Genomic DNA, 12,444 nt, shown 5'->3' on the forward strand with positions numbered 1-12,444 from the left:
ATGCAGCCGGTCCTCTCCGCACCTCGGCGGGGGCGGGAGGCGCCCGTGGGCTGCGGGAGTTGCGCGGCGGCTCCCGGGTGATGCTCCATCACTCTTGGGATGCCTCATCACTCGTAAGGGACTCCATCCCTCGTGGGATGCTGCGTCACGTGCGAAGCAGCGCTCCGTTAATCGTGAGGTGTTCCGTCTCTGGTGAAACAAAGTTCCACCAGCCGTGAGATGCTCCATCAGTCACGAGGGGCTGGCATCYCTCATGAGCTGCTTCATCGCTGACACCCCGGCACTTGTGACATCCTCCACTCCTCGCAGACATCCCCACGGCCACCGGGGGAAGGGACGGGGGTCTGCGTGGCCCTGGCGAGGCACAAAGTTCTCGGGGTGGGGGCGTGGGCACCACCGGGGATGCATTTTGCGGAGCAGCTGGTGCAGACAGCTGGTGCTTCCCGGCCGCCCGCCRCGCTGGGGGCTGGCAGGGCCGGCTCAGCCACTGACGTATGTTCAGGACAATCTGAGCGATGACAAAGTTTTTCATCCGGCTGCCTGCAGTTCCCTCTGCACCGCCCCTGCGGCTGCGGGGAGGGGAATGGGCCTGGCGGGTCCCCTGGGTGCCGTGGGAAGCGCTGGGCTGTCGGCGGTGCTGAGCSGAGTTGTACACACGCGGCTGCGGCTGCCGGACGGGCACGGCCACGGGCACGGCCACGGACGGGCATGGGGCTCCGGCTGCCCCTCCGCCGCAGCACCAGCTTCACCCCCGAGCACCCTGCCCTCACCGAGCTGCCCGGCCCCGCTGCCCTCAAGGTGGAAGCGAACGTCCTTGTCATGGGAGCGGACAACGTAGGGAAATCGGGTAAGCACTGARCTGGAACAGGGCTGAAAACTGCAGCAGGGTTAGGAGGACCAGCCCATGGAGAAAATTGGTGGGATGGGGCTGAGCCTTGGGGTGCAGCTGTGATTCAMGGTGGGGAAGCTGAGCACAGCCTTGTCGGCAGCGGGTGAGTGAAAGGGAAGGTATTTTCCATGAGCTGCAGTTTGCTGATGCTCCGGGTCCTGCTGCTGCTTGGGTTMKTGCTGTGCTGCTGTGCTCACAGASCTGCTGGTGGCTGGGGGAAGCTCAGAGGTCATTCCCGCTTGTAGGAGTTCACAAGGGGATGGTGCCTGACTCTGCTGAGGATTTGGAAAGGAGAACCCTCCAGGTTTGGGGATGTTCTGATGGTTCYTGTCCTTCCCTCTGCAGCTCTGACYGTGCGTTTCCTGACCCGGCGCTTTATTGGGGAGTACGGAGACATGGGTGAGTGCCAGGCCAGTTCCCACCAGGGACTGGGGTCGAGACACAGCCCTGCTCCTGCCTGCAGGATTTCATGGCAGCCCATCCTCTGCTGCCTTGCTCCAGAGCCTTTGGCTGCTCCCAGGGGCTCGATGTTGTATTTACTCGGTGACCCATCTCTTTGCTCCAGAACTGCCTCTCTGGGGTGYAGAAAGTTCAGGGTGACAGCTGGTGACACCATGAAGATGACTATTTTTTTTTTTTTCTTTTTTTTTTGGGCGGCAGAATTCATCTACAGCCACAACCTGACTGTGGATGGCCGAGAGATTCTCTTCCACATCTGGGATGTTCCCAGTTCCCAGGTGAGAGGGCTCCACTCCTATCACCTATTTCTGCCCTGGGGACAAAAAAAACCCTTTACTGGAAATTACCTATGGGGAACCAAGGGCTGGGAGGTCCAGTTGAGCACAGCTCTCGAATATGAGGGTCCATAGGTGGCTGAACCCTTCTCACCTGCCAAGCACAGGGCAGCAGCGTTGCTGACAGGGTAGCAATTGTCACCTCAGCTCATGGCCCTCTGGCTGAGAGCACTGGAGCTGAGCCACTGATGCCAATACAGGACTGTGCTGAAGAAGGGCTGCTAGCAGGTCCCCACACTGTTGTCACCTACAGCCTGCAGTGCTTGGCAGCTGGGGAGGGTTAGGGTTAGCCTGTGATGCTGAAAGCTGAGACCTTGCTGAGGTCTGCCAGGTGCTGCTCTGCCTTCCTTGGTACTCCTCTTTCTCTCTGCCCTCCTTGGTACTCCTCTTTCTCTCTGCCCTTTTGTTGTTCCCTAACATCCCTATCCCTATCTGCCCTCTTCTAGCAGGCAGCTGTGGAGGAAGGGAGCCCAGTTTAACAACCCTTCCATTTCTCTTTCCCCAGGAGCAGACAGAGGATGGCTCCTCGGAGGAGAAGCGAATCCAGTGGGCAGACAGCTTTGTCCTGGTCTACAGTATCTGTGACCGTGCCAGCTTCAACATGCTGCCCCTCAAAATCCAGTTCATCAAGGCAGCCAAGGAGGGACAGAGCCAGGAGAAGGTGCCCATTGTCATCGTGGGCAACAAACGGGACCTRCACCACCAGCGGGCGGTGTCCAGCGAGGAGGGGCGGCTGCTGGCCCTCTCTTTGGACTGTGGTTTCTACGAGGTCTCTGCAGCTGAGGCTTATCACGGGGCCCTCATGGTGTTCCACGGACTGGCCAAGCGCATCCCGGACACCAAGCTGGCCCTCAAGAAGGGYACAGGGATCCGTGGCATCGTCAAGACCGTGTCGGCTGTGTTTGCCCGCAAGCGAACGGACTCGCTCTGAGCTGCAGCAGGGGTGGTGCTGCTCTCTGCACTGCCCAGCTGGGCCAGCCCTCCTCACTGTGTGCCCATGGAGGTGCCCATGGTGTGTCTTTCCATATAKATGACGGGTTCCTTGCTGTCCTGCTGATGTCGGGGTCTGGGTGTCCTGCCATGCATGGCTGGTGCAGCTGAGGACTGTGGTGTGTTCCCCTCGGCTCTGCCATGGGACAGTCTCATCTCTTYGCTGCACCAGCTTTTTAGGTGCCTCCTGCTCTCTCCTTCTTTCCTCCAACACTGGAAACCACGGCGTGATTTTGCCAAAGCTCCAGGCAGCAGCACCCCGAGCTCCTGCAGCTGGAGCTGCCCAGGCTGTCAGTGAGCAGGGAGGATACCCCGTCTCTCCACTCCTACCCTGGGATCCTTCTTGCTGTTCAACACTCATCAGGATCCTCCTGAGTACCCCTGGAGCACCCATGAACTGAGAGGAGGGGGATTCTCCGCTGGGGAGGCACTGGTGATCTCCACGTGTGTTTCACTGTGTAAAAGTGTCCCAGAGCCCACAGCACCAGCCATCCTGGAGTGCTTTGGTGAGGGCTGTGCCTCCCATCCCCCTGCCTTGCTTTGGAGCTGTCCTGCTCGTGGCCCTCTCCCCCACAGCCTGTCAGCRATCCCAGCCGTTTCCCCCGTGCTGAACAGGCTGTGCCTGGGAACAGCCAGGCACGGGGCTGGTTCCCAGGGTGGGAATGCACCACGAGCCTTCCCAAGCCGCTCCTGTAAGGCTGCCTGTCCCCGGGGASGACAGGAGGTGGGGAAAGGGGTCGCTGGGCTCCTCACTGAACYCTTCTGCTGCTGGGAGGCTTTTCCCTTGCACCTCCCAAACCCTTCCCTGTGTGCCCTGGGAGAGCAGCGTGCTGGAAGAGGGTTTGTGCGTGCTGTATGGACACTGATTTYTCTGCTGTGTTCTTCTGGAAATGCAATAAATTGTCTTTGGCAGGAAGCCACGGCTCCTTGGAGCTGTGAATTTGTACTTGGGGCATGGGAAGAGACACGAACAGCGCTGGGCATGAGCACCCACTGTCCCTGCAGCTACCCACAGGGAATGGAACAGGATGTTTCCTGCACCCACTCCCTTGGCCCTGAGCTGGGGTCTCTGTTTCATGGTTTGGTGTCTCAGTCCCACACAGCAGCRGAGCAGATGGGCTGTTTGTGATTGCAGCTTTATTGTTGCAGCAGATACAACGAGGTGTGGGAAGCCAGGCCATCCTGTGGGAGAGGGGCTCCAGGAGCTCCAAAAGGCTGTTCTCACCAGCCTTTTTCCTGACCCCAACATCCATCCCACCACCAGCTGGGAGGGAAGTACCCAGGGATATCCCGCTCATGAATCCTGCTSGTTGGTGGGGATGCTCAGCCCCTCCATGGAGGAGCAATCTGTGGCCAGGGACAGATGTGAGGGGGGATGRAGGGAGGAAGGATGGGGAAACAGGCTTGCTGTGGTGATGTTTGACAGCTTTGCTGTCCTCCCTGCTCTCTCTGTGCTGTTCTCAATGTCTAGCCCACCTAAATTCACTCTGTCCGCTGCGCAGGGTCCAAGGTAGCCTAGTGCCAGCCCTGGCTGTCCCTTTCTTCTGRTCTCACCACTCTTTCCCCATCTCCTTCACCCTCCTAGTCCCACCTTTCCAACAGCAGGGCTTTTGGTTGCCGTTATTCCCCCATCCTGGTGCTCAGAACAAAGCCATCCCATGGCCTGTGTACCACATGAAGCTCCTGTCTGGGAACAGGGGTGCGTGTGGGCAGCTGGCAGGGGCCAGGCTAAGCGTGCTGCGGGGATTTGAGAGGGGCTGGCAGTGCCTGTCCCCACGCTGGCTCAGTCCTTCTTGAAGACGGGGCTGTAGAAGTTGCCGTAGTAGGCGCGGCTGTACACGGACTCGGGGCTGAAGCGGTAGGAGCCCTCGCTGACGCGCCGGTTGTAGGGGGAGAAGGCGGATTTCCGTGGGAAGGGGTACTCGGGGTCGAAGGCAGGGCTGCGGTAGTAGCTGTGCCGCAGGAAGAGCGGGTCCTCGAGCCCCAGGAAGGACAGGGGGTGGTGGCCGCGGTACAGCCGCCAGTCACTCCTCAGCTGCGATTTCTCCTCGCTGGAGGGGGCAGCGGGCTTGGCCTCCTCCTCCTCCTCCTCCTCCTTCTTCTCTTTCTTCTCCTGGTTGGTCTTGTTGCCCCTGGATGCTTCTTCTTCCTTCACCGACTGTCTGCGGAGCTGAGGGATGGGCTCAGCACCCAGCCAGGCTGTGCYCCCTGCCAGCCCTGCTCCTCCTGTGCTACACAGCCCCCCTTATCCCCTGGGATCAGCCAGTTAGCCCCAGAGCGGAGGGGAGGGTGCGACTTGCAGCTCTTGGGCAGCTGTGGTGGAGAAATAGTGCCAGGGGAGCAACAGGCTGAGGTAAAGGAGAGGGGATGAGAGGGGATGTGGTCTCAGCCTAAACTTTCACCTTCCCAGGGATGGGGTCACACCCCGGCTCACATGAACTGTGTGAAGGTGCCACCACTGCCTGACCTGTTTGTTCCACTGGGGGACTCACTGTCATGGCTTGAGGGATGCTTGGGAGGAGGGTGGGACCCTCCTGGTACCCCCTGACATTGCTCATGGGAGGAAATTCAGCAAAATGGGGTTTGCTGGAGATGGACAGGGCCTGTCTGGGGACAAACTCACCGGCACGTAGCTGTACAGGGTGCCCAGCAGATGCTTAGGGGCACTGACGAGGGTCCCCCCCAGAGCATCCACTGTCTCCATGGCCCTGGACAGCCTGCGGGGGGTGAAGAGGATGAACCCCTCTGCCGCATCCCAGGCCACGGCCGGCACCTTCTTGACGCTGGAGATGCCGGAGGCGCAGGCGGTTTGCAGGTTGTGAGCCACGCTGCCCACCAGCCCSGGCTCCTGCCCTGCCTGCGAGAGACACCAGCTCAGCTCCCGGCCGCGATCCCTGCCCTCCCGGCCCCTCTGGGGTGGTCCTCGCTTCCCCATCCCCTTTGCAGCTCTAAGCTGAGGGATTCAGGCTCGCTGCCCCGCAAAGGCACCGCGGCACTTTGCAGCAGGGTCTGTCCGTGTCCCCAGCAGCTCCCCCCTGTCCCGGCCCCGCGGGACCCTCTGTCCGGGCTGTGTTTCCGCTGCCGGCAGAGGCGAAGGGCAGCGACCCCAACCTGCCGCTTCCCGTCCCCAGGTCCCAGCGGAGCCCATCTGGGCGCTGTTCCCAGCCCGCCGGCTGACCCCAGCTCTCGCTGCTGCCACCGCGGCTGGGGAGTTTTCAGGGGAGTTATGTGCACATCCCACAGCTCCAAAAGGGTTTTGGACACACAAACCAGGGTGRCTTSGCCTGGTGCTGCTCACAGCCCCCARTTTTGGGGGATCAGGGAGGGACTGCTGGGGCTGTCCCACTGCCAACCCCTTCTTTCCTCCTCTGAGCTGCAGTTTCAGGGTTGAGCAGGGATGGGAGCCTGCTCCCCAAAAGCGTGGAGGAACAGCCTCCATGCTTGCATAGGAGAATGCTTTGGAGCATCCCCAGCTCACTCCTGCTGTTCTCGGTACCTTGGTGTGGTTGGTGTCTTTCTTGCCTGCCTTCTCCTGTTTCTGTGGCGGTGCCTTGCTGGGCTGCCAGCTCAGCCAGCCGGTGCTGCCCTGCCGGTCACTGCGGGTCTGGGGGGTGACCCTCGGCTTGGCCAGCCTGCCCTGCACGGGAGAGAACAGCCATCTGTCAGAGGGAGCTGGCTGGGCCCATCCATCCCATCCCTGAGGAGTTCTTAGGGGTGCCCAAGGAGCAGGGAGTTCATTTGTGCATCTGGGGAGAAACCCTGAGGGCAGATCCCAGGGAGCTCTGGGATTTTGGCACGGGTCAGGGAAGATGTTCCCACTGCACCACGGGGTGGGGGAGGCACCTCCTTCTCCCCATCCCCTCTGGCTTTCTGCAGGGCCTTTTTGCTTTAGGAAGGATGTTATGGCAAGGCCATAAATCAACAACTACACACTGGGAGCTGCTAAAAATAACTTGTCCCGCTGATGTGGTACATGGTCGTGTGTGAACATCACACAGGAACCGCCAGCCCCAGCTCGTCCTGTGAGCAGGGGAAACGTACTCWGCTCTCAGGATTGCTCCAAGAGCCTGAAATGTCTCATCAGAAAGCAGAACCCACTCAGGAAAGGATCTGGGGGAGCAGGAACCCAGCAGTGGGTTCTGGCACTCACCACGATGGGGATCCAGGAGGCCAGCTCCTGCCCTTTGGTTTTGGCACGCTGGAGGCTTTGCGTGGTTTGCTGGTAAGCGCGGTGGGACACGGTGCTGACCAAAGCACCAATCCGGCCCAGGGTGCTGGGAGCACTGGGAGCACTGGGAGCACTGGGAGCACTGGGAATGCTGTGAGTGCTGGGAGTGCTGCGAGTGCTGGGAGCGCTGCGAGTGCTGGCTGTGCTGGGAGCCTTGGGAGCACTGGGAGCACTGGGAGCTCTGGGAGTGCTGGGAGCACTGGGAGCTCTGGGAGCACTGGGAGCACTGGAAGCACTGGGAGCACTGGGCTGCTGCTGGGAGACCTTTGGTGTTGACAGATGTTTCTTTTTGGGCTTCTGATCTAAAGGCAGAAGAACAGGGTTACAGCCTGGTGGAACAACCCTCCTAGGCAGCCTTATGGCAAAGCCCAGGGACTGCCTCCTGCCCCAAACACCCCACAAGCAAGGAGACACCCAGCCAGCTGTCACCAGACTCTRTCAGAGGGGATTTGGGCATCAGGATTACCTGCTTCTTCATCCTCCTCCGGCAGCAGGTATTCCATCAGCTTCTCCAGCCCTCCCAGGGCCGTGTCGACCCCTGCAGCTGCCATCTGGGTCACCGAGTTCCTCCTCGTGTACTTGGCTGTTGTTTCCACTGTGCTCTTGGTGGCCTCATAGCCCTCTGCTGCCAGCTCTATGATCTTATCCATGGAGCTGCCAATGGTGCTTTTGGCACTTTGCAGGGGGCAGGAGATGGTGTCCTTCAGTTCAGATGCGAGCTGTGGGCAGAGCGATGGGGAACAGCCCTGCTGGTGTGCTTGGGGTGGCATGGGACAGCCAGAGGGACCACAGGGATCCCAGTCATGCCCATGCCATAAACAGCTCCAAGAGGGGTATAACAGCTCTCTCCAACCTGCCCTGGAGGTAGCTGGCAGGGATGGGACACMGGCCATTGTTGGCCTATATTTGGGAGCCCTCTGGGCTGCAGAAGCCCCTTGGAAGARCCCTTAGTTGGAGATGCTGCCTTGTTTCCCAGCCAGCAGCCCTCCACCATCCAGAAATAAAACTACTAAATCTAGAGGAGATATCCTGTGGGCTCTTCAAAGGGGCTGKGGCTGTCTCAAATTGTCCTGCCTGTGACTTACCTTGTCGACGGGGTAGTGGAGGGCAGGGATCTTCTCCTCCAGGTGGTCCAAGCCCCGGCAAGCCAGGCTGTTGGCCACAGCGACTGCCTCGGGCGAAAGCATGGTTAGAAAAACCCCTGGGCTGTCCCCCTGCACATCCCTGTGGCACAGCACTCACACTGCGGCTCCAGGCGGCGCACCACGGGCTCCATGCCCCACATGGCCAGGGCACCGGCGCCCTGCACGCCCCGCTCGTACACCTGGCACACCGAGGCCATCAGCGGGTGCGCCTCCTTGGTGCTGCTGTAGGTTCTCTGCAGGCTCTCGCAGGTGGAGCTCACCACGGGCAGCTGCAGCACCCTCTGCAGCACGTTCTCCTGCTCGGGGCAGAGGGACAGGGGTGAGCCRGCAGCACTCCCTGAGGAATGTCCCATTACCCACACACTGCTGGTTCTGTGACTGGGGGATCTCAGCTGCACAGGAGGAGGAGGATTTCTCAAACCCCACTGGGGTGTTCCAGGTATGCTGTGTAAGGACAAGCATGCTGAGGGAGCAGGGACACCACAGGCAGTGGCCCARTGTCCCAAATGCTCCTCCAATGTCCCAAACCCAAATGTTCGGGTGCTCCCTCTGGCTTTCCACCCCGGTRGAAACCTCCACTTTCCTGGTGGAAACCTCCGTGACTGCTGGAGGTTTGGGGACTAAATGGGGCACAGATGGAGGACAGGCACAGCTGGCAGCTGTCACTCAGGGCTCCCATCTGCTCAAGGTTAACTTTTTTGTATCTGAACAATTTAATTTCAATGTTTATCCTCTCCCTTTGGTGATGCTCTGTACTATTGAAGGTAAAGGTCCATATAAAGAGAATATGGTGACATGTGGAACAGCATAAGATGTGTCTGGGATTCATCCAGCAGAGTCAACACACACTGCCTGCCCCCCTTGGCACATCTCTCCCTCTCYCTGCACCCACCTTGGCACTTCCATTCTGCAGAGCCTGAGTCTTCTTCACGGTCATTGTGGCACATCCACCTGCAAAGCAAAGTTGGGAGCCGCAGACTCTGCCTGAAGGCAGGGCTGTGTTTGGGCTCCCTGCTCACTCCTGCACCCCAAACACAGCAGCTGGGCTGGCACAAACCTCCCATGGATGCAATGGACGTGGCATTGCCCAACGCTTGACTTTTCACCAATTACTGTAAAACCAATGCCTCCACACAGCCCTCCCCTGCTCRTGTGTCTGAACACCCAGAGATACAAAAAATCAGTCGAGAGGCATCTGGTTTGGAGAAGGTATGGTCAGGATAAAGGGCGGTGGCAAAGCAAACTCAGAGCAAGCAGCATGCTAACAGATGTGCACGAGAAGGGGTGAGAAGGAGGGAGGAGCAGGCAGAAGAGCAGGGGGTAGGGATGTGGTGAGATGTCCAGCTGTGGTCAGCATCTCCCTTGCACACATTCCTCATAAAACCAGCACTCATCCCTATAAAAATACAGCTCCAGCCCCAGCAGAGACCCCCTTTTTTTAGCAGCAGATGAAATTCTGGAAATCTAGAGAGAGTGGGTGACCCTCGGTCCCGCTGAAGCTGTCCTGCAGCACCCAGTGGGCACAGGCTACTCACCGAGGGCCAGCCTGTCCCCAGCAGAGCAGAGCAGAGCAGAGCAGAGCAGAGTGGGGTCTGCACTGTCCCTTCACAGCAGCTCCTGTGAGGGTGATGCTCCGTGCTCTGGCCACTACCACCACCATGAGGCCCCACCTCCCAGTGGCGTGGGCTTGGGGGCTGACGGATTGCAGTGGAAACGGGCCAAGGAGCTCCCTGAAACCACGTAATTGGGAACAGATGACGGCAGAAAATCCCCTTTGTCACCTCCCTGCAGAGTCCAGAAGCTGCAGCACGGCTGAAATTCTCCAGGGTTTGATACTGCTCCCTCCACAGAAGATGAGAAGAAGCTGCCCTTGGACCTCACCACCTTGAAAGCAACACACCATGAGCAGACAGGGAGAAGGTGAAGAGTCAGGCAGGGTTTCCTAAGGATTAAAACCTTCCTGTATTTCTGTAAGCCCTGTTATGCCTCATTATGGACCAGGATATGGTCCTAACATAGACCAAGAACATGGTTTCTCCCCAGGAGAGTTTACTAAGCACAAGGAGCAGGAGGCAAACGTGGGGGGACATATTCTGCTCGAAACAATCTGGTTTGGTCAGGTTTGCAGTTTCTGAGATGATTCATGAGGCTTTTGGTGAGGAGGCTTTAGCTGACGATCAGGGCAGAGAGTACATTAGGAAAGCTCTAGGCATTTAGGGTAGACCAGGTTGGATCTCTGGAGATCACCTCATTCAACTCTTGCTCAAAGCAGGGCTAGTCTCAAAACCAGATCAGACTAAATCTTGTCCAGTTTTAAAAACCTCCAGGGAGAAGGTTCCCCTCTCTCTGGGGCCCATTTCCTGGGCTAACCATACTAATAGTTAAACCATTTTTCCTAATGTCCAGCTGGAATTTTCTCTGCTGCAATTTGTGCCTGACATGTCCTATCCTTGCTCTGTGCACATCTGAGCAGAGTTTGTGCTCCAGYCGGTGATGGTGCAGCCTGTGCTCCATGCCCCTAAATGCCTCACCATGATCCTCGGCTGGACTTTAGTTAACATCTCTCTTGTGATGGTGGGACCAAAACAGGACACGGTTCCCCAAATGTAGACTCAAAAATGCTTTGTAGAACAGCTGCCCTCCCTGCTCTCMCTGAAATGCTGCCCTTCCATCACCTTGCTGCATGGGAGGCACACTGAGGGCTCACACACCATCATCAACAAATCCATTTGTGGTACWGACTGAAAAAAACCCCACACCACCTGTGTGTGGCCATGCCAGGCCTTGGTTATTGACTACAGATKAGCCAAACTCATGAGATGAGGACAACGTGGTGGGAAGAGGACAAATGTCAGAGGAGAGGACAATAACCTTGGGGGTTATTGTGGGGGATCAGTGCAGATAAGAGGTCCAGGGCTGCTCTGTGTCCTGGACCAGCTGGCCCGAGGCAGGGAGACCCTTGGCATGTGGCTCAGAATACCCACAGCTCTCCAGGACCCCCATGCAGGACACAGAGGTGAACCCCCAAACATGGTTCCCTGCTCCTGGCTGCATGGCTCGTGCATGGGGATGGGGTGGGAGGATTCTCAGGGGTAYGGRAAAGCCACAGAAGGGAGGAAAATAMCCCCTTCCCTTCCCAAAGAGCCYAGAGCTYRCTGCCAGCTCACTGTGCCTGCCTGGCTGGGYACAGAGGCACATGAATGTGCTGGGCTGCCTCCAGCTGGGTGCTGGGGTCACTCACAGCCCTCCAGACACAGGGACAAAGGGCACCAGCCTGCTTAAAATTCACTCTCTTGGCACTGAGATTTTTCCAGCCCTGCTGGCCTGGCTGAAAGTGCAGAGGGCACGGCAACCTCCTCTCTGCCTTGTTTGGAGCCAGGAGCAGCAGCCAACAGAGCCTTTGCCCTACTGACGCCTGTGCTCACCCCCTCCCCTTCCTCTRGGGCAAAGGCTGTGCCAGCCCCGGCTCTGCAGGGCAAAGGCACCACAGCCTGCCTGCCCCACAGCTCCAGCTCACACCAGAAACACTTCCTGTGCTCCTGCAGGACACCCTCAGAGCTCACTGGATCTGCAGGCTGCAGGGAAGCAGATTCACAACCCCACATCTGCAGTCTGCTCCATACTCATTAATATACCATGGTGAGGGGATGAGCCAGACCCCCAAAGCCCTGCAAGGCACCTTTTCACTTTGGTCTAGGAGGAGGCTGGAGAGGTATCTGATTCATTTCTGTGCAGGATCAGCAACCTCATAACCACTGCTGTCAGATGTATGTCCAGTTTCTTTATAAGGACTGTCCTCCTGGGCAATCTATTTAGATTTTTATTTTACTTGCAGGTCAGAAAAAAGGTGTGATTTAATTCTTTGCTGCAACATAAATGTATTMCCTCCTGCGTGGATTTAAAGACTGATTTATTGCCTTGCTCTTGGCAGAAAAGCTCTCAGACACTCGAAGGCTTCTCACACCCTTCCCCAGTCACACTTCTTCTATAGAACCAGTTAATTTGATATCTCCCTGGAGATGTTGGTTTTTAACTTTAGGCTGCTCTTGACACTCACCTGGGAATCCCCAAAGGCTTACATATTTCCTGAAATGTCATGCCAAGCACAGTGCTAACRTTAGGAAGGCCTTGTCTGGAAGCAGAAGAGATGACCACTCTCCTACTGTTTCCATTACAAAATGTGCATGAGGCCACTAATCCAGAAGGAAACTGTTACTAAAGCATTCCTGAATGCTGTGATTTAKACACTGTTCATCAGCTGACATTCTGGAGCTTCCAACTTTGCAAGACTCACTGCTCACAGGGGTAGGAGCTAACAGTGAGCTCAGTTTAATGGTTATCCTGGCTCCATCCCTRCCACCTCTGCCCGAGATGTTCCCCTTTGTTCCTCACTGAACT

The 12,444-nt window shown here is 57.7% G+C and overlaps 2 protein-coding genes across 2 annotated transcripts; one reads left to right on the forward strand and one right to left on the reverse strand.

The window, feature by feature from the left end:
* Positions 1-519: 519 nt before the first annotated feature.
* Positions 520-3,583, forward strand: LOC130573410 (ras-related and estrogen-regulated growth inhibitor-like protein). The gene is made up of 4 exons (XM_057365844.1): positions 520-847; positions 1,235-1,288; positions 1,550-1,626; positions 2,189-3,583. The coding sequence occupies exons 1-4, from the start codon at positions 709-711 to the stop codon at positions 2,612-2,614; spliced, it is 696 nt and encodes a 231-aa protein (XP_057221827.1). The 5' UTR covers positions 520-708; the 3' UTR covers positions 2,615-3,583.
* Positions 3,584-3,796: 213 nt separating this feature from the next.
* PLIN1 (perilipin 1) lies at positions 3,797-11,148 on the reverse strand. Its single transcript, XM_057365845.1, has 9 exons — positions 9,582-11,148; positions 8,939-8,997; positions 8,144-8,342; positions 7,987-8,069; positions 7,368-7,620; positions 6,824-7,203; positions 6,170-6,310; positions 5,297-5,530; positions 3,797-4,843 (listed from the first exon to the last, which is right to left on the reverse strand). Exons 2-9 carry the CDS (start codon positions 8,981-8,983, stop codon positions 4,457-4,459), a joined length of 1,722 nt encoding a protein of 573 aa, XP_057221828.1. The 5' UTR covers positions 8,984-8,997; positions 9,582-11,148; the 3' UTR covers positions 3,797-4,456.
* Between the last annotated feature and the right edge of the window lie 1,296 nt (positions 11,149-12,444).

Source organism: Malurus melanocephalus, unplaced genomic scaffold, assembly GCF_030028575.1.
Source record: "Malurus melanocephalus ecotype Western Australia unplaced genomic scaffold, MMel_1.1 scaffold_58, whole genome shotgun sequence".
NCBI classification, from domain to species: domain Eukaryota; kingdom Metazoa; phylum Chordata; class Aves; order Passeriformes; family Maluridae; genus Malurus; species Malurus melanocephalus.